The sequence below is a fragment of the Neoarthrinium moseri genome, assembly GCF_022829205.1.
Source record: "Neoarthrinium moseri strain CBS 164.80 chromosome Unknown scaffold62_Wmoseri_CBS_16480, whole genome shotgun sequence".
NCBI classification, from domain to species: Eukaryota; Fungi; Ascomycota; class Sordariomycetes; order Amphisphaeriales; family Apiosporaceae; genus Neoarthrinium; species Neoarthrinium moseri.
Window position 1 is genome coordinate 76,783 of NW_026055176.1, and position 24,883 is coordinate 101,665.

A 24,883-nucleotide genomic window follows, 5' to 3' on the forward strand; every position below is an offset into this window, starting at 1 on the left:
AGCTTAAGGCATGGTCAGCGGCTCCTATCGGAGTGTTCTAGTGTTTCCCGTTACGTTAGAGAAAAAATTCTCCAGTTTAGCAAGACAAAGAGAAACTGGATCCACTCCGACGCTCCTGCGTCCCGGTTCTGAATTGGAGTGCATTGAATGAGACGGTATTGTGAGCGTAATGACGCACATGGTCCTAAGTTACAGTAGATCAGATTTCTTACAAAAAGCCTCTCTGCAGGTCGCAGGTCTTTATCGCCTTTATCGCGAGCATGCAAATGTCACGTAGATAAATTCCCTCCCAGTTAGCCTGGTTCGTATGGCTTGAGGATCTGCCAAGAAAGAAGTGCATCTTCTATTCTTCGACGAATCCTAGAGCTTGTCCCATCTTGACTTGTTGTCCTTTCTGTACTGCCCATTCAAATCCACGCTTCGAGCCCTCAGCATCGCTGTGGGCTGGTGCTTCGAATACCATTACGATCGTGCTACCGAGCTGGAAGCCTCCCATTTCCTCGCCGCGCTTCACGGCATGGCCCCCAAGCACTGCACTTGCTGCCTCGTAGGTGGCCTCTGAGAAGCCGCTGTAGGGCTCACCTCGCTTGGCGGCCTCTTCCGCAGCATGGTCGGCTGCAGTGTCAGTGGTCAAAGAGTTCGTCCGCAGCTCCTTGTCAAAGTTGATCTTGATAGAACCGACGTTGGTGGCACCAACGGGAACGTAGCTAAAGAACCCCCATCTCCACCTCCCAAGTAGCACAATGCGCTCATTGAGCGTGAAAAGCCCGGGCATGGTCCGCTGCAAGTAGGGTGATACTGAGTAGAGCTCGCCGGCAAAGTGGCGACGTCGTTCTACAACCCAGTTCGTCGGGGAATGAAATCGGTGATAGTCACCGGGTGCCAGATAAATTACAGCATAGTACAGGCTGTTCTTCTTGTCAGGCGACAAGAGATCATACCATGGCTTCTCGCCAAGGGCCAGGTCTGCGCGGACTTCGGAGACAGCACTAGGGCTTGACGGCCTAGTGGATTGATCCTCCAGATCGGTGCCAGTTTTGCGACCTTTGTTTGGGCCTGACAGAAGGTTAGGCAGAGTATAAGAGATCCCGTTGACGCGAGCAAACTCCTCATCCTGCTTGACAAGCTCCTCATTACCATGAAGCTCGCTCTTGGCGCGCTCAGCCTCGGTGGATTGGTCCGGCGCGCTTGAGGACTGACTAGAAATGCTGGGTGTCGGGGTGTTCTTGCCAAGCAGGGCATCGATGCTGTAGGTCATTCCCTTTACCTGCTCGATTTCACCCCCCTCGATTTGTCCAAACTGCAGGACCCTGCCGTCCGAGGGAGAAAGCAAGGCATTCGGATCTGGGTGCAAGGGTCGCGATCCGGGCTTGAGAGTCCGATAGAAGAAGGCAGCCAGATTCGGGTAGACGTGAAGATCCGGCTCGGAGACTTCGTCCAGATTGACGCCGAAGATGAAAGAATAAAGCTTGAATCCGGGGACTCGTAGATAATACGGTATGTTAAGCTCGTTGAACTTGCCCCAAAGCCGCGACAGTGCCTTCAGGGGCAGTGTGGACATGACGCGGACCTGCCTAGAAGATGTTTTAGTAAGTCTCATCAATCAAGGATGGGTGCTCTGTACCATGGTCCTTCCGGTCGTATCCTTGGCCTCTTCTTTGGGCGCGTGCCAGGCTCCGAATCCAAAGCCTCCTGCTCGAGCCTTTCCTTCTCTCGAGCCTGGGTCTTGTAGAACTGCACAAGGCCGAGGAAGCCAACACCCAGGCCGATCGGTATCGGGTACCATTGGACCTTTGTGTTTCTCAGGGCAGAGCCTAAGCGGGACCGGAACTTCTCCTTATTCTGCCATTTCTGTGACGAGTGCTGGAACTGCGGTTGCGGAGTGGAAGCGAATTGTCGGGTACAATGCCTAGGGGCTGCACGATATTGTTGTCGGATCAAGCCTGAGCTGTAAGGGGCACGCAAAGCTCCCGACATGGCCGTGGTTGAGGGGATGTGTCGCGAGCTGGCCATGGTGCAGTCGATGCAGCTAAGGCGTCCTCATCACAACTTGGTGGTAAACGTATTTCAGAAGCTCGGTCTCGTATGCGCGTTGCGAGAGAGAGGATACTATGCCAACCCCGAGCTGCAGACTTCCCGCGCCCTTATTGTGAGACGATGGGATGACACTGAGCTGTGTCTGTACGCAGGCGGGTCGGTTTCCCCAGGTCTACGGATCAGTTCGAGCTCCTCGGTCTAATGCAGCTTTGCTAGTGCAATGACGCTGTCCAGCCCACTAAGCCCAGAGCTACGGGCGGTGTTTAGCGGCAGATTCCAAGCTGCCGGGTTCCAAGGTGAGGGATGGGGTCACCTTCTGGAAGTGCACTGAGCGTGCCGTGTAACCCAGGTGCTGTACCCAACTAGTCTAGGTACTGTTCGGCGCAGGTACCTACTCCAGTACCGGTAGTTTTGGGGAACGGGAGGCCAACTCTCTTGAGCAAGCACACCGAATTACTACCACTACTTGATGGGCAAGCTTTTTGTCCACAATACACAGAAGTCCCATCGATTTCGTAAGCGTCAAAAAGACTGCAATTACTGTCGCGTGTTCAATGCGAAACACGCCCCTCTGGCCGAGTCAGTGAGACCGGTTTGTTCGTTGCAGTACGTCAGCACCAGGGCAGCCAGTACCGCCCCACTGTAGGCAGGTAGGCAGGTACATGCCTAACTCAGGTGAGGTACCTAAATGATCCGGCCAGGGGTCCCGCAATACCGAGAGGCCAACGTGGATATTACCAACTTGGGGGACAAGGCTGATCTTCCCACATCACCAAAGCTCCCCTCGACAATGACATGACAAATCGTCGTCGTGTTGTTTAGTGGCCGGATCACCTCGACGACTGCTTGCATTCACCGGCCCTGCAATATCCTCTGAAGCCACCTCCTCTTCCGTCCACGCGGCCTCTTCCACCTCTTGCAGTTGGCCTTGACCTTTTGTTGTAGACTGCGATGTTTCACGTCACGCAGCGAATTTCTTGAATGATCTTCGATGCCTGACATGAAGCCCGTCTTTTCGTAAACAGCTTCGGTGACGATCACCACACAGCCCCGGATCGGGTCGACACTCCCTTGACCCCGTTTGATTTACCGCCTTGCACTGCTCCGACCTCTCACTACTTTTCTTGGATCACAATGGCTTCCGCCTCGTCCGACACGACCCCGTCCGGGAGCGAAGGCTCGACTTTCACCCTGCAACTCATATCGCCCTCGGTTGCCGTCCCCCGCGGCCTCAGCTTCCCCGAGCTTCCCGTCAAGACCACAGTGCGCCAGCTGAAGGAGAAGATCCGGGACACCCTCGATGCAAAGCCCGCCGACAGTGCCCAGCGCCTGATACACAGAGGGCGGCTGCTGGCGAGAGACGAGGAGACCATGCTGGAGATATTTGGAGAGGATATGGTGAGTGTTTTGCACAGACGAGTACCTTGTTCGGTCGACAAGGCATTTGACTAATTTATTCTACCACAGATTCGTTCTTCCGAACCTGTCACTCTACACCTTGTCCTGCGCGATCTCGCCGATGCTCGTCCAGCCAGCACATCAGTACCTACAACTACCACGCAGGCTCCAGCACCGAGCCACAATCAGCCGTCGAGTGCTCCTCCTACTCAGCACCAACAACAACATCCAAACCAGCGCCATCATATCCCCCATGGGCCTTTCCCACATCCCCCGCAACTGCCTCCGGGCGCGCATTTCCCGAACTTCCCTTTTGGCGTCCCGCAACCGCAAGTCATGGGTGCGGTAAACGGAGCGCCGCCGAATATGCATTTTGGCTTCAATCCTCACCAGATTGCCCAACAGCAGAGGCAATGGGCAGCAAGCATGGCGGATCCTCACAGACTTCAGGAGATGATCAACCAGACCCAGAGGGAACGGGCGGCCATGGGTCTGAATGGAGCGCAGGATGCGCAGGGAAACCCAAGGCCAACGCCAGGTAGCAACACCCCGGGTAGAACGGCCTCGCCGTTCCAGCCGGATGGTACGAGGACCGTCGTTCGAGAAGGCCTAGGCCCCAATGGTCAGCAGTGGCGCATCACAGTCAACGAGACCGTCTCGACTCCTCAGAACTTTCAGAGAAGCACCCGGACAGGTTCCCCGTTTGCGGCACCGGATGTTCAAAACATTTGGAGACCACCTACCGGTGCCGCTCCCCCGCGCTCTGTACCACCCGCGGGGATGAACGGAGGACAGCTCTCGGGCGCCGAAGTCCAAAACCTCATCCGGACTGCCGATGCTGGGTCCGTAGCATCCAGGGTCATGGCGGACGCCATGCGACGCAATACGAGCGAACCGTCACTGGTGAATCTTGCCAACAACGCTGCCAACCAGCCTATCCCACCGGTACGTGTTACCACCCCTCTGGCTCCTTCACGAAGTGGAAGTGCCATGGGAAACCCAGACCGATCTCGATCTGTGCCCCGGTCGAGCAGTCAATCCAGAAACCTGCCCCAACAGCAACAGCAACCCTCCCCCGGTGGCCCTGAGGTTTACATTTTGTCGTCTCCCGAGGGGCCCCGCGCACTTCTGATCAATGGCAATTCGGGCACCTACTTCACTCCTCAGATTCCACAAGCATCGTTCCCGAACCCGGCAGTTCGACATCAGTTTCAATTCCAGCAATTCCTGCCGTATGGTATGCAACCTGGTGTCAATATGCCCAACCTACAACATCGACAGGTTCAAGGCCAATTCAGGCCGCCTCAAGGAGGCATCTGGGCACCTACCCCTGGAGACAATCTCGTGAACCAAAACCAGCCACAGCCTCAACCTCAAGGTCAAGCAGCTCCTGCACAAGGATTGCCTCCTTTGCCCCACATCCAGCATCAGCCTCACCACGCGATCGCTCGGCCTGGCAATGTTCAAGTTCGCGCGATCGCAGTCGCTCAAATCTGGCCACATATCTGGTTGATCATCCGTCTCGGCCTGTTCGTTTGGTGGTTCACAACTGGCAATGACAGTTGGCAACGGTGGTTCACTGTGATGGCTATTGCGTTCGCGGTATTTATCATCAACACTGGGCTGCTTAACCCGATGGCAGAACAAATTTGGGTGCCCATACGTCGACATCTAGAGAACATCATGCCTCTGGCTGACAACCACGGTCGTCAACGGCCTGATGCGGCTGCGAACGATCAGGCCCCCAACGGCCAGCCAGCGGACCAAAGAGAGAGGAGAGAGCCGACAACACCTGCTGATACTGCTGCCCGGTTGATACATGAGAGACAGAACGCGAGAGCAAACTGGCTCATGAACCAGGCTAGAAGGTTGGAAAGAGCCGGGCTTCTGTTCCTGGCTAGCATCGCGCCGGGCGTGGCCGAGCGACATATCGCACACCTTGAAGCGGAAGCAAGAGCTGAACGTCAGCGCCGCGAGGCAGCCGAGGCTGAGGCTGAGGCCGCAAGAGCTGCTGCGGAGAACGCGGAGAACTCGGAGAATGCTCAGAACTCGGGAAACACAGAGGGGACTCAGGCTGAGCAGACGGCCACGGAGGGACACGGGCGAGACGGGGAGGGAAGGGACGAGCGAGGGCCACAACGCGCCGAGGAGCCGCTGATAGCGATCTGAAGAACCTTATTGATTTCTGGGGATGAAATGTAAGACTCGACATGTGCATCAAGAGCAGCGGGCTTCATTGCTACTTTTCTTTCTTGGCCAGGTGTGGTTGGAACCATGTGCAAAACCAACAAAATATCTCCGCGGGTGGAGGCACAGATCACCAACCAGTATGGGAGATTTCCGTGGATATTGTATTACTTTAGGACGGTATGATGGACATGAAGACAGCAAGACCACAAAATTTGATACCTGAGTGACGTGGAGCTTTCCGCTCGTGCAGCTCTTGGCTGTATCCCACATGATATCTTTTAACGTACATTCTAGGAGATCGTCCCAGGTGGAAGTGGACGTACTGTAGTGCAGTGGCAATCTGAGTCTGGATGAGATTTCGCAACTACGTCGCATCAAGAGAGGGAATGTGGTCATATACAACGGCATGCATGTGTCTATTAAGGGCTATAGCTAAGCTCACTCATCGGATTTCCCCCGTGTGCCATGAGAAACTTATATGCTTGCAAGACTAGGCGTGATGCCCTCTGCGCCTTTGAAATCCTAGGCTACGCAGCTCTGTTTATTACATCCCGATGCCCGCAGAGAAATTCATTGCGCTGACCATGTCTGCCACATGATCTCAAGGCAGAGTCGTTCTATGCATTTCATGTCGAAATCAAATAAAGAGGCTGCCTCCATCGTCATCCTGGTCGTCGCCCCGATCGTCGCCCTCATTGTTTTCTTCGCTGTCGTCTTCATCATCGCTTACGCGATAGCTTCCCTGGATAGCTCTGACACGGATGGAACGTCTTAGCCCTAATATCCCTTCTGTTCGCACTTCCAACTGCCGTCGCGGGTCTTGCGGCTCTCTTCCAGAGTCAAGCCCTGGCAGCTGCTGTTGCTGCACCTGGGGCAGCCGACATGATCTGCGCAGTCCAGCCAGTGGCTCGTACTGCCTCGTCGATTTCTCTTGCATATCGTAGTCATCGGGGCGACTGGCCTCACAGGACTTCTGCTCCCTCTCGGTCTCGTGCCCATGGAATCGGCACCATTCGAGATCGGGGTTGTCGCGGTTGTAGCCTCCCTTATCGCCTCGTTTCTTTGCCACGTGTAACATGGCTACCAAAAACTGAGGGCTGAGGGCGTTGTACTTGTCGTCCTTTTCAAACGTTGAGTGGTGCGCGTGATCTGAGATCCAGTATCGGACGAGCGGATCTTCGATGTTGAGCTGTTCTAGACCTTTTTTGATGATGTGCTGGTCTGTCAAACATTGAACTTTCCACTGGAACCTCTGCCACGTGAGGATCACCTCCGAGGCGAGGTAGGGCACTCCATACGCCCTGCTGAAAAGATAGACGTCCAGCAGCTTGGCGAGCACATAGTCTGATTGCATGCGTGGGTATGAGCGATGACTATCAGTCAACCAGGTTGGAGCATCTTTGATGGCGTTTCGCGTAGTCGCTGTCAGAGAGTCTTGTTCTTGACCGTCCACCTCTTTGTCATCTTCCTCCACCATATCTAGACCCTTGATGCTTATTTTTTGGTCGTCCAGCCAGTCGAAGAACACGTTGAACGTTTGGAGGCTCACATCTTCCATCTCCAGCTCTTCGTCTCCCGTGTCGTCAGCAAGCTTGCGTCGGAAGGACGCCGAAGCTTCCATGATCTTCTCCTTGGGAACGCGGAAGTAACCTTCCCGTCCGTCATTCTTGACCTTGATTTTCACTTTCTCTTCGTAGTTTCTGCAGTCCTAGTCAGCCATGTCGTGAAACGGGAAGTGGTTTCTGGTTTCGAGGCATTGGAGCGATCGCCACAGTAATCGCTATGTTGCGTCTTCTCATCCCGGATACGGCTTCGGCGAAGCAAATACATAGCACAGCCTCGACAGGCCTTGATGGTTCCATGTTCACTTACGTGGAAAGTTTCAAGCGCTTAGAGGGCGATGCCGGAGTGGGAGATGCTGCCCGACGCCGCGGCATATCCAAGGTTACGGTGTAACGCTTGCGGGCCATGCAGTGGGTGATGATAAGTATGGGCTTCAAAGGATCCAAATTCTCTGATTTTGCAACAAAGTGAGGCCCAAGTGGTGTAGACCCAAAGTGAAATTGTAGAAAAGTTGAAGATCAATGAAAAATGTACTGAACAGGGAACTGCTCGAATGTTGATGATTACTTGTTTGTAACGGGCAGGTACCAAATAGCCGGTCTCTCGAAAATACAATCGGAGCCGCCTTGACGGTCTACCTTGATTCCAAGGATGATCCAAACTTTGCATGAAATACATCTGCGACCAACGGTCAGGATGGAGGATGCGACAACAGATTTGAACTTGAATTAGACCACCCGTCTTACCCAAGATACTGCAGGTCGGTGTGACAATTCGAACAGAATTAGACTAGACAATTTGGGGAGCGACATAGTCAGCAGTTGGTGATATTGATACATAATGTACGAAGCATATATTCCGATGTTCGCCATTGCCGTTCTGCGGAGCAAGGCGACCAGTGTACGTGCCGTCCTGGCCAGGTTACCTGGTGGAGGTTTGTGCAGTTCACTATAGTCTCTGGCCTTTACCCTCTTGAGGCCGATCATGAACTTCCTGTAATGATGTCAGACATATACATTCAATACTCACATAGAGACTTACCTTCCATGCTTCATCGAACCCTGCATTTCGAACCCAAGTAGGTCCGGGGGCCTCGACTGAGTCAGCCACCATGTGTGCGACTTGGTTCCAGAGATCTCCCTTGATTGGCATCCATTCCTTGTCTGCGTAGGGGTTGCACGCCTCCTTGCCCACCCCGATGGCTCGGAATAGTTTGATCGCATGCCCGTCATCGACGAACTGATGCATACGTGGCAGGAGCTCTGCAGTTCTTGTCAGCGGATCTGTGTGACAAGGGGCAGACAGGTGGATGGACATACCAACTGCTGGGCCAGGCTTTCTCTCCTTGGGTACATAATTCTTAATCTTATCCACGCTCAACTTGGGGGAACCCCTTGCGGAGTACTGAATCAAATCGAGGCGAATCTTCCATTCCAGCATTCGGACCTTATTCTCTACCGAGATCCAGTCCTGCTTGTTGAGGGTGATGAAGATCGGGGACACGTTGACATGGTGCATGAGGAAGAACTCGTACTTTGGGTCTTTGTCCTTGTAGATCGCGGCAGCAGATGCCTCGTAAATCGCCGTGTTGAACATCTCGGCGGTTCTTTCCTCCAGTTCTTCCGGGAGAACCTTGACTTGTGCTGAGTATTTGAGTGCCTCGTCCCAAGCCCTTCCCAGCACACCATCCCGGACCTTATTCCCGTCGTCGAGGTCCGGCGAGTTTCGAAGCTTTTCATCTTTGGCCATGTCATCTAGTAGTGAAGCAATCCGCGGCATGGGCGTGGGGGCGGATTTTGCTTGGCCCTCAGCTTCCATGAGGAACTTCCGGAGCTGGTCATTGTGAACGCTGGCTTGAGCCAAAGCCATAGCGACAATGGCTGGCTGATCCCATTCCACGCCGTACATAAGCTGAATCAATGGGTGGACGAAGCCTGTGATCACCGGTACATGAGTCTGCGGACCAGACAGTTGGGCAAACGGAGAACTTACCTGCGTACATCCGGACGAACATGTCGTCGCTTCGCTCATCGCCCTTGAACATGTACTCGGCAAGTGCCTTCTGCCAGCCAAGGCGTTCGATCTCATGTTGGTAGAAGAGGAGCCAATCGGTGTAGTACTGCTCCTTGCCCAGGCGTTTCTTGGCCTTGTCCCAGTCTCGGAGATCCTCGAACAGGCTCTCATGCGCCTTCATCGCCGGCCGTTGATAGTCTTCATTCTCTCTATAGCCCTTGACCAGATCTTCCGCAGAGGCGCCAGTGCCGTAGAGTGCCAGAAGGTGGTGGCTTATACTATGGCATTGGTTAGTCCATCTGTAGTCACCTAGTCAGAGTTGTTTGATCTTACTGGTTGTGGAAGCCATCTTGGTTGAAAAACACATGATGTTTCTGGTCATGTTAACCACCGGACCAGGCACCTAGGGCTTCTGGAGGAGTACCTCGATATCCTTGTTCAACAGTTCAGTGGCCTTCTGGGCAGCGGATTCACTCTGGCCGAAATGCCAGAGGCCGGTGTTATCCGGCTTGATGTTGACAGTATACGCAGTTGCCATAGTGTTGAGAGCTCTTCTTGTGTGGAGTGAAACCCTGCGATTGCACAGTAGTCGCAACGTAGTTCTGCTGAGACTCATCTGCCCTTAGTCAACCTGGACTAGATGAGAGCTTTATACTCGGCAGAGCTCTCATGAACCCTCGTGAGGGGCCACGTATTTAAGTTCCAGGCCTCACACTTGAGGTGAGGACATTCGGTTTACGAGATCGCATCCGAGCTGGTGGCCGTAAATATGACTCATTCGCGCGCGTCCAAACGAGCTCTGCGCGCACCAAAAGTAAGCGGAGAGAAGACACATGTCATAGGGACGACGGAGATGCTGCAGATCAGGCAACTGGGGTTGATGTCACTACCTAGGCCCCGCAAATCCCGGGTGCCGCTAAACCCCGGATTCTGCTTCACTAAGACAACTCTATTTGTAAACCGAGCCCGCCCGGCTGGTTCGGACCGCGAGTGTAAGGCCGAATTGCCGCGATGAATAAGCAGGGTGTCCATGAGCAAGTGGCCACTTCGTTCCCTTAACCACCGCATGGTCATTGGCTCGGCATAGTTGCTCACGGTCCATAGTAGAATAGAAACCTGCGCGGCGTATTCCACCACCACCACCATCACCAATAAAAACGGCTGCGGAACTGGACCCCACGAGGAACAGAATTTTAAAGGAGCACAGCAAATGAGGATCAAGTTTTACTCTGGAGTTCGATTGCTGTCTGACTTCCTAGCGTGCCTTATTATACCAAGTACCGTGCTTTCTTACGACCCAGTCGCGTGAACCTCACACACACTTCACATATAGAGCGCTCGCATTCTACAGATTGACTGCATATGCTGGCAGAAGTAGCAGAGTCAAGATTTCCGAGGCCGCCAGTTTCCTTTCCCGGCCTGGTTGGTAACCAACCAAACTTGCTTGGCGTATCATTCAACCAGTGGTATACTGCAAGTCCCACACCTCTGCCAGTTGCTCTACGAAGTGGCAACGAACTCCAATCTGCCAGCCGCCGTTTGCTGTCTGAAAATGGCTTCCAAGCTTCCTTCAGAGCCGTGGCCCACCCGCTCATTGGCGGTTGTGCTATGTGAAGATATCAACTGGCTGGATATCCAGTCGGACTGTCGTTGTAGTGCTTTGGCATGTCACTCTTCTAGATACGGGTTCATGATACTGCCCTCTGTCAGTCGCAGCAGCAACCTATACTGCGTGCAACTTTGGGTCTGCAACCAAGAAGGTGATGATTTGCCGCTCAAGCGGCTGTCCAGTGGTCTTCTGCTTCAGCCGCCAGAAATTGACGGAATGGTTTGGATAGGGGCTCGTCGCATCTGTACCTCAGAGGTCCTTTGGCGGCGCAGTAGGGTGCTTCCTTCCACCCCCTGCGTTTTATCATATCATATCATGCATTTAGGTAGGAGAATTGTGAGACTCCCCGTCGTGCACTTCAGCGGGTGTGCCTCTTCGTTCTGTTCCATCTCCTTCAGGTGCGTACCGTCGTGATGAAGTCCACACGGTTAGGCACGTTGCCATACGCGTTGCTAGCATTGCTAGCCACGGGTGCGCGAGCGGGCGTCGACAACCCTACACCCGAAAATTTCATCCGCCGGTTTTACGCATCAGCGGTGGTGCTGGGCGAGTATTTGTACATCGACGGCGGTGAGCTGGGACAGCTCGTGAATGGCGTCCAAAGCCAGCCTACATATCCCGGTATGTGCTCGCTCACCGCATCTCAAGCCGTTACATAGCACGCGCAGCTTTAGTCTAAAATGAACATGACCAAGCCAAAGCATGCATTGACATGCCACAGTCAACGGAACACTCTCCGTCTCACTAAAATCGGCATGGACGAATGAGACCGTGACCATGCGGTACATCAAGAAGTCGGCGCCCTTGCAGAACCAGCAAGTAGTGTGGGTCAACCCATCGACATCGTCCTTCTTCGCCTGGGGAGGCATGACGGCGGACAGCGGCCCCGCGGCCGAGAAAGAAGTATGGAAATTCACAGCCGACGGGTTTGGTAGCGGTGACTGGTCCCAAGCCATCCCATATAGCGTCGTGGCCTTCAATGACGCGCACCGCACCGTGAGCTCGGCATTCACAAGCGTCGACGGGGTTGGGTACTCGATCGGCGGTACCATGAAGAGTACTGTGGACTCGAGCATCACGGACGGCAATGAGACTGCGGTACAGGGTATCATCACGTTCGACATGGGCAGCATGGACTGGGCAAACTTGAGCTCGGCTGGCATGGGCCCCTACGGCACGACGATGAACGGGAGGCTCGAGTACGTTCCCTTCGGGCCCAAAGGTTTTCTCGTCGTGCTAGGAGGCTCGGTGCCACCTGTTGGCGTACTAAGCCAGTATGCGCAACAGGACTGGAACAATATCTGGATAATGGACCTGGGGACCAAAAAGTGGCATCACCAGGCAGTCTCCGGGTCGAAACCTACCAACAGAGAGCGGTTCTGTACAGTCGGAACCCAGGGTCTAAACGGGACATATGAGATGTAAGGTCTTCCTCGGCGTGCCAATGTTACTGAAGCGCTGCGCTGACTGTGCCGCTACAGCTTTATACACGCCGGTTACTCAACCCCGACCGCGGATACTGCCTCAGACGTCTTCGTGCTCTCCCTCCCAGGCTTTGTCATGTTCAAATCCCCAAACTCGGGGACGCCGCGACAGGACCACGCGTGCGTGGCAATCGGTGGCAACAGCAGCTCGACTTCACAGAGACAGATGCTCGTTGTTGGCGGACTGAATGGTGCACGCGCAAATCCCGCGATGGACCCGGACCCTTGGGCACGAGGGCTGGGCATTTTCGACATGACCGAGATGGTATGGTCGAGTAGTTACGATCCACAGGCCGCGGTGTACGACAGCCCTGCTGTTGTCAAGACCTGGTACTCGCAGGGGGGCCTAGACGCGGTCAACTGGGCCAACGATGAAGTCAAGACACTCTTCGTGAGCGGCACCAACTCCTCGGCAAACAACGGCAATGGGACCTCGACCTCCTCCGGCGACAGCTCCACGCCCATAGGGTCCTCCGGCGCAGGGACGGGCAACAACAACACCGGCGCCATTCTGGGCGGTACTATCGGCGGCGCGTGTGGTCTCGCCATTATTGGCGTTCTATCGTTCCTGCTCTGGCGCCAGCGCAAACGACTCCAGGCAACGCAGCAACAGCAGTACGACGCACCGCCAGACCTGGATAAGACAAGCGCAGACGGCACAACACACGTGTGGAACCCGCAGTCGTCGGCGTGGCCTGCTGAGATGCCGGCCTGGCCGCGGCAGCCTGTGGAGGTGGACGGGACCCAACAGCCCGTGGAAGCTGACGGGACTCAGCGGCCCGTGTAGGCGGATGGGGCCCCGATGTGGTACGAGCTGCCCGACCAGGGCTACGCACATCAAGCCAGGTAAAGTTCTGGGCATATGTATAATGGCATACTGTGTCTCGAATCTAGGGATAATTGGGAAGGTGATGGGGGCCTCCAGGTATAGATAGCCTCTTATGGGCCGGAACATAGTCGGAGCTATGTGACGAACCATAACTCACGGACACAGGAGGCAGTCGGGGCCATTTGTATTTGATCCCCAATAGCGACGCAAGCGCTGTTCTTCTATCCATTAGATCCCCGTGCATAATGACTTGCGGAGAGTATGCATTTCGAAGAACCTCTCTTGTGCGCATATAACTTTTTGAGCTTTGTTCCAGCCTCTACTTGAATCAAGCGAGTCTGTTGAACGGCCTTTCAAGTTGTCGCTCTGCCCAAGGTATGAGCAATGGGTCAAGGGAACTTGTCCACAAGTGGGAATCGAATATTACAGAGCCGTGAAGGAGTTCGATCTCGGTATTCACAATACCGAGGTCTTACTTTCCACGTGGGTAAACGCTTGGTCTACTTGCCCCCTTTTCGAAACTCCGTTTTGGAAACTCATCTTCATTGCCGGGCTCGGGCCTCCGGGTCTTCATCCTCGCCCTCACCGGCTTCCATGTCATCATCTTCCTGGCCTTCATCGTCCTCCGGCATAATGCTTTCATCGGCATCACCGCCTTCGCCACCGCTGAGATCACTGTCAAGGATATGTGCCCACGCATCGTCCGGGAATTGTGTTTTATCCTTTCTCTCTTCGCCCCCTTCACTTCCATCATCGGATTCCGAGCCTGGACCTACGCCCAGTCCATGGTCCTCGGGACGTTGCTCTCCCACCGCATTCTTGCGACTTCGTCGACGGAAGCCCATTGCTGCCAGTTGGTCCTTAAAGTCTTGGCGCCGGCGGTATCGATACCGAATCCCTTCGAGCCCGGCAACGTCTTCCATGCCATACAGAAGGGCCAAGACGTTAACGTTTACAGGGGTGCGACTGTTGGGCGGGTTGATGTCCGGGTATTGACTCAGCTTCTCGAGCATGATGGAGTCATATAGACAGTCCTTCTTCTTTGGTTCGTCATCCTCAGATCCAAGTCGCCCGGCCTTGATAGCGATCATCTTGGCCTTCATGAAGGCCTTCACCTTGGACCACGTGCCTGTGTACCACCAGCCTTCCGAGTTGATATCGCATTCCGTCCTAAGTGGCGCAGCTTCGATCATCTTTACCAGCTCTGGGTCTGTGATGTCACAAATCTGCCAAAACTTGCCGTTGGTACAGTAGCTTTGACCGTCCCAGAAGTAGCTCCGCCGCGTCTCCTCCTTGCCCATACTTCGCACAACGCCATTCTTGACGATGCTGTTGATAGGTAGCTGCTCAAGCTTGAACGCAAGTGTCTGGTATATTCGATACTCGGGCGACGTCCGTGGATCAACGCCATACTTGATCACAGCGTCACGCCATGGTCCACCTTTGAATTGGTATCCGACCAGCTGAACTGCAATCTTCAGGCTATTGTCGCTGTAATATGGAGCGACGCGCGTGATAAGCGCACGCCGCGTCCAAATCGGCCGCTCGTTCATGGCCGCACGCATACGCTCTAGTAAGTCCGGCGGAACTTGACGGGAATTCATGACATTCTTGGTAGGGCCCACTGGAATTGGATATTGGTCATGGTTGATGTAGTGACCAAATGTGAGCGCGAGGCGACTTTGGACATTGATGACGATGGGATTCCCATGCTCGTCCTTGCCTTGCTCTCGAACATAAGGATTCTGTTCATACAGGTAGTTGAAAGGAATGGTCCGGTCAGTGAAGTAGGGTGGAGGGATGATTTCCTGTCCTTTACCTGTATGTAGAGATGGGTCGATTCGGAGCTCCTTCAACTTGGAAACTATCGATCACGTCAGAAATGGTAGGTTTGGGGTGAACGTGCAATCCAGACTCAGACATACCCTTCATTGGAAGTAGGTGATCCGCCACCTTTGTTAGGTACGGATAATCCTTGCCAGAGAACTGAAAGTCGGCCAAACCACGATATCTGTGAGTATCCTTGACATATCCCACTGCTTCAGCTTGGTACTTTCCAATGTTATCCTGAAGCTTGCGTAATGTCGAAGTTGGGTCATCAAGCCGGGCAAATGAGCAGACAGGCTCGGAAGAAGCAGCGTCGGACCACGCGAAATCACCAGAGAAGGGCTCATCGCTACCGCGCTTGCGCTTACGCCCTGTGCGCTTGGGTACTGTGATCTTCAGCACCACATTGTTGGAAGCAGCATTGTGTGACATGATTGGTTTCGTAGTCGGGACTTGAGGCCGTAGCCAAAGGGGCAGAGATACCCTACCGGTATCATCCTCGAAAAGCTACCACACCCCAGGTTAGACACTGAGTTCAATCATGCAGTGCTCGTATTGCAGCGCACAAAAGATTGAATGAAAGAAAGATTAGTGACATACTCGTTGGAGGTTGGGGTTCGTTCCAAACGTTTTGACAGCCTTGTCTACATCTTTGATGATGTATGGGTGCTCGACAGCGATGATCTTCTGTGGTGGCGCTTCAAAGTAGGGAGCAGCGTGCGGGTTCTGCTTCGGCCCCTGGCTGGGAAAGAGATCTTTCAAGCCGAGCATAGTGACTTTGGTGTAGAGTTGTTACTTATGCTGGCCGTCCCCGGGACCCTCACTAGCCGAGAACTCTGGATCGTGGGCGTGCCAACTCTGGATGAGCTGCCTCTCTGCAATATCAGCCAACGTGCGCTTTGGGAAGACATGTGAATGGAAAGTGTGGACATGGAACCAGAGCGTACGTACAGATAGGGAACTGCAAATGCCCCCCCTAACGTAATGTAAGTGTACTCGTTTCGGTGACAAAATGGTGTGCTTATGTCGCGATATGATGTCGTGGGGTCTTGGGGATTAAAATGCTAAGTTCGTTCATCGTCGTGGTTCTCATGCGTCCATATCCCAGATTTGCTGCCAAAGGGGACTCCTTCGCCTCGATGGTCCCTTCCAGTTACTTTGAGCTTGGTTATTGGCATCAAACTCGTCGTTCATCACCAACGTTCGGGGTGAGAAAATATTATCTTCAGGTCGACCATATGGCGAGATCACACACACGGCAGTGGTTTTCACAGAGGTGCAAACGCTATTGCTTTCTCAGCCGATGTCTATCAAGCAGTCTGGAGCAGCTCAGAGATGGGTCGTCAAGAAGCGGTTCGTCTGGGGAGAGATGAATAAGTGAGAGTGTGATTGTTCTTTCGATTGATGATTGGTCGCCATTGTGGCTGCCCGGGAAGCCAACTGCCAGATGCGCCCAGCTGGTGGTGGGCAGACCATTCCCCTGTCAATAATAGACTTCGGATCACAGGCCAACACGCAAAATCTCAGGTACATTGCCAACTAGTCTGATTATATATTCACTCAAGGATCTGTCTAGCAAGAATGTGGACAAGGGATCTGGGCTATCGGTCCTGTATCACAGCCTGTATTGGTTGTTGGGACCGTGGAAATCTGACTGAAATCCGCTCCTCTCGAGTTTTCGGTTTCCATGGGTCAACGGATGTAAACGGTAAACAATCTTTGGTGATGTTTACTTGTTAGGTCTAGTTGCGTGCTTGCGGTTGCTGCTGCTATTCTCCGAGACGGATCTGAGATGGTGCCAATTGTCAATTCAGCCAATCTGTACGAGCCACCCTAGTAATCTTGTCTTCTCTCGTTGCAGCCTCGAAATCAGGCGAGCAGAGGGCGGAACAAAGCGATTGTGTGCGGTCGTACCCGTGGACACCGCCTGCAGCAGCGCTCTGGGTAGGGGACAACCCGGCCTGGCTGGGGGCAACCAGGTGACATTGACGTTCACCAAGAGCTCACATGAGCAGTTTAGCTCAGCTCGGACCAGGTTGGCCTCTGCTGCTAGGCGTGCTAGGCGTGCTAGGCTTGCTAGGCTTGCTAGGGGACCAGGGCGCCGCACAGGGCTGCCGTAGTGCGCCGACCCTCTGGTTGTCTGGCTGTTGGGGGGGGGCGCTTCTCACCTGCCCGAGGGCCAAGGGCCCCGCAGCACGGCGCTGCAGCACATCGCTCCAGCGTCCTCGAGGTCGCCCGTCGTCGCTCTATGACCTAAGGCTTGGCCTAAGCAGGTCCGCCCACGCCCCTCCCAGCCATCGGCCACAAGAGAGATCCATACGTTGAGTAAGGTACTCAGGATACACTTTGGGGCGTGTACTCGACGCCCGCTCACCCATTGCCAACTGTGTGTTTTGACGCCTGCGCTGCAAAAAGCGCTGGTTTGCTGAACGTCTGATTGTTCAGAGAACCCAAGGCGCTGGTTCGAGTGGCCTGCATCCCATACCTCCAGGTTCCTAGGTTGCTGTCTCGCAACCCGGCTACCGTAATAAGTTACTGCCCACCACAACCACCACAACCACGACCACCACACCACACCACCACCAGACGGCCGTCGAACGTATCTCCGTCCCGTCTGCTGTTCCCCTGGATGATCTGCGGGCCGTACAGTATCGACGCTACCTTGCCCACTTCTCCACTTCCCTCGACTGCACCACCCTACCTAATAACATCACGACGCCAGAAAACATTGCCCAATTCGACCGCTTCCCTGCCAGATCCGTTTTTCCTGTGCAGAGCGTCGCCGGCTGCTTTTCGATCTCTCCAACTGCGCTTGTCATTGTACACGCACGGGCACACACACACAACTTCACCTCCCCCCCGTCCCCCTCCCCCTGCTGGCGACTTGCCCGCGCGACGACAATCCCCACCCCGGCCTGTGCCTGTACCCGTGTCTGTACCTGTGCCGTGCCCGCCTCCTGGCTGGCGCCCCCAGCTCCCGAGACAAGCCTCTCTGATTCTACGGATGCCGTCTCTGCGCTCCTAGCAGCCTCAAGATACAGGAGCTGTTTGTCGACGTGTTCAGCCGACCGAAGCGTTTGCGCCGTCTTATACACAGACCTACCCCCGACTTCAGCCCCCCCGAGACGACGGCGACCCCATCTTTCGGCGACCACCCCCGTCCCAGACAAACGCTGGGAGGGCCTCGAGAGACGCGAGTTCCGTCCGCGGAGGCAGCTTGGCGCAAGGTCATATGAGCACCACCATGAAGCGTTTCAGCCAGAGAGTTGTGAGTTATCCTGCTTGCCACGAGCACCATTTCCATAGTGGTCCTGCGCTGTGTGACGGCTGGCCGGCCCCTGCTGACACGGCCCCAATCCTATCTAGCTCTCGCGAGGCAAGGGCGATAGCAAGTCGTCAAAGAAGAATAAGGACTCCAAAGATGGCACTGCTTCCCCCTCCGGCAGCTCGCGGGAGACGCAATCCCCCGTTCTGACCCCCTCGTCGTCCACGTCGACCCTGAACGACATCCGCAACAAGCCCCTCCCGCCGAACAACCTCGGTGCCCTCGCCGGTGATCAGGGTCAAGGCGGCTCAGCTGCAGGCCAGGGTAACGCTTCCGACAGATTCGGAGCCTCCTCAGCGCAGTCGCCCAACGGCGCTGCCACTCCCAACAGACATGGCGGCCCCTTGCCTCCCACCGTCATCATCAGCCCCAGTGCACCGGTAAGATCCTCCTTCCGCACACTGTATCTGTGAGATTCCGGACCTGTATATCTAACATACGACTTGCCAGCATGTCCCTCCCCCTGGCGCCGCTGAGACTATGCCTCATGACCTGGCCCCCCCGAAGGCAGGCCAGAAGTCTCTGATGTTTGACCGCCTCCAGCAGACCCCAAAAGACGTCCCCGAGGGCCTTCGAACGCCCAAGAGACAGCACTCGTCGAGATTCGACATCTCGGCCCATCGCGAACTGGAGAAGCTCCCTGGCTTCCACGAGGTGCCGCCGAACCGACGTCAAGAGCTCTTCATGCAGAAGATCGACCAATGCAATGTCATCTTCGACTTTAATGACGCTAGTGGTGACATGAAATCCAAGGAGATCAAGCGTCTGGCGCTGCATGAGCTGCTCGACTATGTGGCGAACAACCGCCAGGTAATCACCGAACCCATGTATCCACGTGTGGTCGATATGTTTGCCAAGAATTTGTTTCGCCCCATTCCTCCTCCCATGAACCCCCAGGGAGAGGCTTTTGACCCGGAGGAGGACGAGCCTGTCCTCGAGGTTGCGTGGCCGCATATTCAAGTCGTTTATGAGTTCTTCCTGCGTTTCATCGAGAGCCAGGATTTCAACACCAACATTGCCAAGGCCTACATCGATCACGGCTTTGTGCTCTCACTCCTGGAACTCTTCGACTCTGAGGACCCTCGTGAGAGGGATTTCCTCAAGACCACCTTGCACAGGATCTACGGAAAATTCCTGAACTTGCGGTCTTTTATTCGTCGTTCCATCAACAACGTGTTCTTCCAGTTCACCTACGAAACCGAACGCTTCAATGGTATTGCCGAGTTGCTCGAGATTCTCGGCTCCATCATCAATGGTTTCGCCCTGCCGCTGAAGGAGGAGCACAAGCTGTTCTTGACTCGGGTCCTCCTGCCGCTGCACAAGGTCAAGAGTCTCAGCATGTACCATCCGCAATTGGCATACTGTATTGTACAGTTCCTCGAGAAGGACGCATCCCTTACCGAGGAGGTTGTCCTCGGACTTCTGCGATACTGGCCCAAGGTTAACAGCACCAAGGAAGTCATGTTCTTGAACGAGGTCGAAGATATCTTTGAGGTCATGGATCCTGCCGAATTTGCCAAGGTCCAAGAGCCTCTCTTCCACCAGCTGGCCAAGTCTGTAGCCAGCCCTCATTTCCAGGTGGCCGAGCGGGCCCTATACTTCTGGAACAATGAGTACTTTTGCAATCTCGTCAGCGACAACGTTGAGATCATACTTCCCATCATGTTTGCTCCCCTGTATGAGAACTCGAAAGGACATTGGAACCGGTATGGTAGATCCACTTCCTTGATGCAAGCAGTGAGAAACTAATGTGTTTTTGCAGAACAATTCACGGCATGGTATATAACGCCATGAAGCTCTTTATGGAGATCAATCCTCAGCTTTTCGACGATTGCTCCCATGAGTACACGGAACAACAGAACAACGCCCCGGCGCGAGAAGCTCTCCGAGAGAGAAAGTGGGCTGCTATCAAGGACCAAGCTGCGAAGAGGAAACCCTCCAACGGCGCTGCTGAGGTCGACCAGAGTGAAGACAACCAGAAGCGCCTTGACTCCCTCAAGTTGGACGGCGACAGGAGAGAGCGTCGTCCCACCCATGAACGACAAAGTTCGGTAGGCTCATCCAGAAGCCGATGATTTGGTGCTTTCTGTTTTCTGGTCATTTCTGCAAAACCTTTCTTGCTTTCCTCCTTCACGATAGACCTCGTTAAGCGATTATGACACCTTTATGACACTTGTCTACGATCTCCAGAAAAGAAATACTGTCCATTCGATCCTGACCCCCTTTGCAATGTATCACCGTTCGATTTCGCGATCCAACAGCCCGAGTCTGGCCAGCCTTGGAAGGTCTCCAGTTAACCAATAGTCGTCTTATGTATAGGATTTGAATGAACAAACCGATCTCGCCATGGAGGACAAGCCGGGTATTACCGAATCAAAACCCTCTACGGAACGGCGGTCAATAGAAACGTGAGGTTGGACAGGGCCTGGGGCCGTCGTTCTCCTCATCTCTACAGACAGTTTCCTCGAAAATCACCAGCGAAGGGATTGGGGCTTGTGCGACTACTGCGGTCCAGGAAACGATTAATACTTGATCCTTGTTCACGATGGCGTTCTTTCAGGCTCCTGCCCTGCAGTCCTCTCGAGATCTCGATTTCCGAGATCGAGGACGGGAGTATTGGACAGATATGCAATCACAGTGGATTATTCTGTGCCCTGCTCCTGGTGTTCGATGCGTTCGTAAGCCAGCGTGGTGCATGGATGGGGGACGAATACACGATTCAGGAGGTCACACGTCTTACTTTCAGGGGGCCTTTCTTTTTTTTGGTAGATGGAGGATTGCAGAGGAGCTCGAGGGACCATGGGCCTTGTGTGTGAGGTCACATCGCAGGGCAAATGGATACAGCTTTTGGTGGTGGAGGGTATTTGCTTCCACGTGGGCTTGTTTGAACCCGCTCGAGCCCATGCATGTCATGTAACTGTAGCTGGGACTCTGAGCTCCGGCCCATATTCATTGGCGTTCTTTCGACTAGGGGAATCACAAAAGAATGCATGGTGATCTTGATCCAGCTGGATGTCTTCCGTTATACTCTCGCGGTGGCAAGCCCACCGTGCAAGCAATTATCACTTTACCATTCAAACTGAAGCTGGAGTAGACTACATCGTCGCGCTTCCGGCTCACGTGAAAGTCAAATCCATCATTGCGCCAGTGATCACTCGCTCAAGCACAGATATCTTATTATGCCTCCCCACGGAGATCAGTGCTCTCAACTTCGCGTTGCCTGCAGAACCCCTACGCCGAGAGCCAGCGGACACACCCGGACAGCATTGCCCGGCATACCTCGATGCGCGCTGGGTATGTGTTCCCTGCTCAGATGGACGGTTGGAAAAAGAAAAAGTAGCTCTGCGTCAAGTCAACTAGAAGACAGGTTAATTCAGGACACTCATTGGTAGTTTACTGATGATCTCGTAGTCATTGATTCTCCTTCCTACGAAGCTCGAATCAAGTGAATCAATCACGTACCGTATGAACGCGTTTTCCCGTGTGGGAAATTGACGATTCATTGCGGGTATTCTACTACATAATACCGGCCGGCTAGGCAAAATCACCATCCACCACGGTTTCCTCTCCAGCCACCTCTTCCACCTCTGAAATCACCTCGTCCTCCATGCCCTTGCTGAAACTGGCCCCCTTGATGCTGGCGCTGCTGGTCCTCGAATTGCGTTACCGGTGGCGGCGGCGGTGGAGGAAGCGGGGACGCGCCCCAACCTCCCGGCAGTGATGGTGGCAACCAATTTGGTGGCCCGCCCGCCATCGGGGGAGGAGGCGGCGGTGGCGGAGGCCAGAGACCTTGCCAGTTGGGTGGCCGAGGCGGTGCACTGCCGAAAGGAACCGGGACGTTCTGTGGAAGCGGCGGGAATGGTAGATTTGGATTAGGCAAGTTAAACTGTTGACCACTTCCATTTGATAATGGATCCCCCTTCAAGGCTGGAGGAGGGCTATAATCTCGAGAGCGTGATTGTGATCGTGATCGTGGGCGGTTGTACCTGCTGTCCCCTCTAGGTGGAGGGGATCGAGAGCTACTGTAAGAGCGCCGACGCCGTCTGTCTCCGCTGTAGCTGCGTCGTCGACGCGGGCTTCGGGTTCGACTTCGGCTTCTGCTATACGGGCTCTGGGAGCCTGACATCCGGCGCCGCTTGAAAGCCGGCCGAGACGAGCTGCGGCTCAGACTTCTTGATCGCGACCGTGAAAGGCTTCGGCCTCGGTCGTCTTCAGATCCGTTGGCCTTGTTGCGCCGCTGCTTCATCTTCTTACAGAAATTGCGCGACCAGCCGTAGTATGTCTCGCCAGCCATGACATCGCCAGCGATTTCATCGACAATGATCCGTTGACCAAGCTCGTCAATATCTTCAGTGGGGTCATCGCCTAATCCATGGTCCTTGGCGTAAATTCGGTCAACGTCTTCCAGCAAATGCTGGACTGCTTTGACCAAGGTCTTCTCTGCAGGGCCTGCCATGAATTGCAAAGGCTTGATCATGGACGGGTTCATTGGCCTTGTCGAGTTGGGCTCGATAAGAGGTAGCCAGTTGCCAGCGGGCAAGTCGTACCAAGGTACAGTTGCATCGCCGTGCATGGAAGGCATAATAAAGGGCGCATCCCTGGAAGATCTCGGCCCTGCTGAAGCGCCATTGCTTGGCAACTCGTTTGCGCCGGTGGGATCTGAAGATGGTGCCTCTAGAACAATGTCCTGTAGCTTGGAGATAAACGATGTCGAAAAGTAGTTCTTTTCTCCCCAAAGATGGACGAGATCAGACACTTTCTTGCTATGCTTCGGACAGTTGGCAAAGACAGCAGCGTGTCGGACCAGAGCGGGCAGAGACGGCTCCAGCTGTGAGGAGAGGGTGTCCGTACGCTGACGGACACAAGTATGATAGAGCACATCGTTGAGCACATAGAGTACATGCAGCCTCTTCCGTTTCGAGGACGGCTCCCGGGCCTGCCTACTCGCCGCGACCTCGACATTGAAGGACGCGGACAAGGCCGTCAAATATTTGCCCAGGGCCGATACCCTCGCGGCGGACTGCACTACGTGGCTCAAAATCCACTGCTTGCATTTCTAGATCGTGACGACCATTTAGTTGTCGCCCAAGACAGCAAAATTTGCTAAGATTGTTTTTCAAACCTGGACATTGGCTGGAGAGCACCGCAGGAGCGTCGCGTCGAGCTGGGCGAGGAACGCATCGATCTCGGTGCGCGGGCAGGAGACTGGGTCTGGACGGAGGAGGACGGCCGAGAACGAGACCTTGGCGATCGCAAGCTGTGGCGACGCCATGGTGAATAGAGAAGGAGGAAGTCTAGGTGCCCCAGCGGTCTGGCGCTCTCAGCTTCTACGTCGGCGGGGGAGCATTCAGCCTGGTTGTGTTGTGTAATTCAGTAGTGGTGATTACATTCGAGAATGCGGGCGTCGCCAGTCCGGTCCATCCTTAGGTAATCGCGGTGGCCGGAGACTGCCTGCCGGCGGACCCACTTCAGCTTGGAAGCTCAGCGCGACAGCTGTGAGCTGAGGCGACGTGAAGCGCCCATGACGTCTGACTTTACCTTGCAGCATGCAGGGCAACGAGGTTCGGCTTTCTTATATTCGGGGGCCCTGGACCAAGGGCATGAAGAGATGGGCATTCACAGGCGAATCAATGACTCGATGCACAAGTATAATGTCGTCAGGAGTGAGGATCCTGCTGATCAGAAGGGCACACGCACGCCATCGGGAGGCTCTGATGAAGCGGAATTGTTCCTCATTCTTGCTCCCAGCCTCGTAATATTCAACCAAATCCAGTGGGTTTCGATGCAGTGAAAGGGGCACGTAATTTACAGGCAAACCGTAGGAGCCATCCAACGGCCAGTGTCCATCCGAGCACCGCCGAGGGTTGCTATAATACACGCATGAAGCCGACCGCTACGAGAACCGATCCCCCTTTTTGCTAGAGAAAGGCGTGCTGCTCTCATATTTGCTCTTCTCGAATACTCTCTGTCCCTCCGTCGCCGGCGCATGCCTTGTGGGTGCCGGGTCGTTGCTCGCTTCTTGGCTTGGTGATCCCGATGGATCCGTTCGGGGCGATGTTCCGTTGGCCGTCGGCGGTGCGCCCCCCATGGTCGCGGCCGAGCCGGGCTTGCTGGGGACGTTTTCTGAGTATTCGAGAGAATCGATCATCTGTCTCTTCCGTCTCGATTCTTCAAGCCGATGTGCTCGATCGGCGTTGATCTGCTTCTTCGCAAAGTAGTAGGCGCCTCCGCCGGCTACGTTGTTGTCAGATGGCCATAGCAATGTCTCTAGAGGGGTTCTTCGACATACCGACACAGAGAGAGCCCCATCCGAGCCTGCGTCAATTGTGTCATTAGCTGGGTAGTCTATTGAGGTTTTGTTGCGGGATCGCGTACCAGAAAGATCGAACCTAGTAAGTGGTTAGCGGACGGGTTGCCCAAGTAGACCTTAGCGACGGACTTACTGTGTTCATTGTGAATCTGGATTTTGCGGACGGTCTTGATTAGAGGGTCACACGTTGAAACTTTTGCTTGTGGTTGCCGATGAATAAGTCTCAAGATCGTTGGTTTTGGCCGCACGTCTGTCACAATGGGGAAGTGGTTGCAGTGGGAAACTCTGGAAACTTTTT

General features: G+C 54.5%; 9 protein-coding genes across 9 annotated transcripts; 3 read left to right on the plus strand and 6 right to left on the minus strand.

Moving 5' to 3' along the window:
- Positions 1-343: 343 nt before the first annotated feature.
- JN550_011029 (uncharacterized protein) lies at positions 344-2,013 on the minus strand (the record flags this gene model as incomplete). Its single annotated transcript, XM_049309349.1, has 2 exons — positions 344-1,574; positions 1,625-2,013. The coding sequence occupies 2 exons, from the start codon at positions 2,011-2,013 to the stop codon at positions 344-346; spliced, it is 1,620 nt and encodes a 539-aa protein (XP_049166977.1).
- Positions 2,014-3,171: 1,158 nt separating this feature from the next.
- JN550_011030 (uncharacterized protein) lies at positions 3,172-5,604 on the plus strand (the record flags this gene model as incomplete). The annotated part of the gene is made up of 2 exons (XM_049309350.1): positions 3,172-3,435; positions 3,505-5,604. The coding sequence occupies 2 exons, from the start codon at positions 3,172-3,174 to the stop codon at positions 5,602-5,604; spliced, it is 2,364 nt and encodes a 787-aa protein (XP_049166978.1).
- A 798-nt stretch (positions 5,605-6,402) lies between these two features.
- JN550_011031 (uncharacterized protein) lies at positions 6,403-7,595 on the minus strand (the record flags this gene model as incomplete). Its single annotated transcript, XM_049309351.1, has 3 exons — positions 6,403-6,493; positions 6,540-7,325; positions 7,498-7,595. 3 exons carry the CDS (start codon positions 7,593-7,595, stop codon positions 6,403-6,405), a joined length of 975 nt encoding a protein of 324 aa, XP_049166979.1.
- A 541-nt stretch (positions 7,596-8,136) lies between these two features.
- JN550_011032 (uncharacterized protein) lies at positions 8,137-9,739 on the minus strand (the record flags this gene model as incomplete). The annotated part of the gene is made up of 6 exons (XM_049309353.1): positions 8,137-8,181; positions 8,230-8,450; positions 8,508-9,122; positions 9,181-9,479; positions 9,535-9,575; positions 9,626-9,739. 6 exons carry the CDS (start codon positions 9,737-9,739, stop codon positions 8,137-8,139), a joined length of 1,335 nt encoding a protein of 444 aa, XP_049166980.1.
- Positions 9,740-11,223: 1,484 nt separating this feature from the next.
- On the plus strand, positions 11,224-13,081 carry JN550_011033 (uncharacterized protein; the record flags this gene model as incomplete). The annotated part of the gene is made up of 3 exons (XM_049309354.1): positions 11,224-11,431; positions 11,532-12,231; positions 12,292-13,081. 3 exons carry the CDS (start codon positions 11,224-11,226, stop codon positions 13,079-13,081), a joined length of 1,698 nt encoding a protein of 565 aa, XP_049166981.1.
- Positions 13,082-13,665: 584 nt separating this feature from the next.
- On the minus strand, positions 13,666-15,721 carry JN550_011034 (uncharacterized protein; the record flags this gene model as incomplete). The annotated part of the gene is made up of 3 exons (XM_049309355.1): positions 13,666-14,987; positions 15,049-15,457; positions 15,551-15,721. 3 exons carry the CDS (start codon positions 15,719-15,721, stop codon positions 13,666-13,668), a joined length of 1,902 nt encoding a protein of 633 aa, XP_049166982.1.
- A 2,473-nt stretch (positions 15,722-18,194) lies between these two features.
- On the plus strand, positions 18,195-20,350 carry JN550_011035 (uncharacterized protein; the record flags this gene model as incomplete). Its single annotated transcript, XM_049309356.1, has 4 exons — positions 18,195-18,218; positions 18,317-18,655; positions 18,726-19,981; positions 20,038-20,350. The coding sequence occupies 4 exons, from the start codon at positions 18,195-18,197 to the stop codon at positions 20,348-20,350; spliced, it is 1,932 nt and encodes a 643-aa protein (XP_049166983.1).
- Positions 20,351-21,819: 1,469 nt separating this feature from the next.
- Positions 21,820-23,547, minus strand: JN550_011036 (uncharacterized protein; the record flags this gene model as incomplete). Its single annotated transcript, XM_049309357.1, has 2 exons — positions 21,820-23,331; positions 23,398-23,547. The coding sequence occupies 2 exons, from the start codon at positions 23,545-23,547 to the stop codon at positions 21,820-21,822; spliced, it is 1,662 nt and encodes a 553-aa protein (XP_049166984.1).
- A 621-nt stretch (positions 23,548-24,168) lies between these two features.
- JN550_011037 (uncharacterized protein) lies at positions 24,169-24,727 on the minus strand (the record flags this gene model as incomplete). The annotated part of the gene is made up of 4 exons (XM_049309358.1): positions 24,169-24,509; positions 24,565-24,590; positions 24,651-24,664; positions 24,719-24,727. 4 exons carry the CDS (start codon positions 24,725-24,727, stop codon positions 24,169-24,171), a joined length of 390 nt encoding a protein of 129 aa, XP_049166985.1.
- Positions 24,728-24,883: the final 156 nt, after the last annotated feature.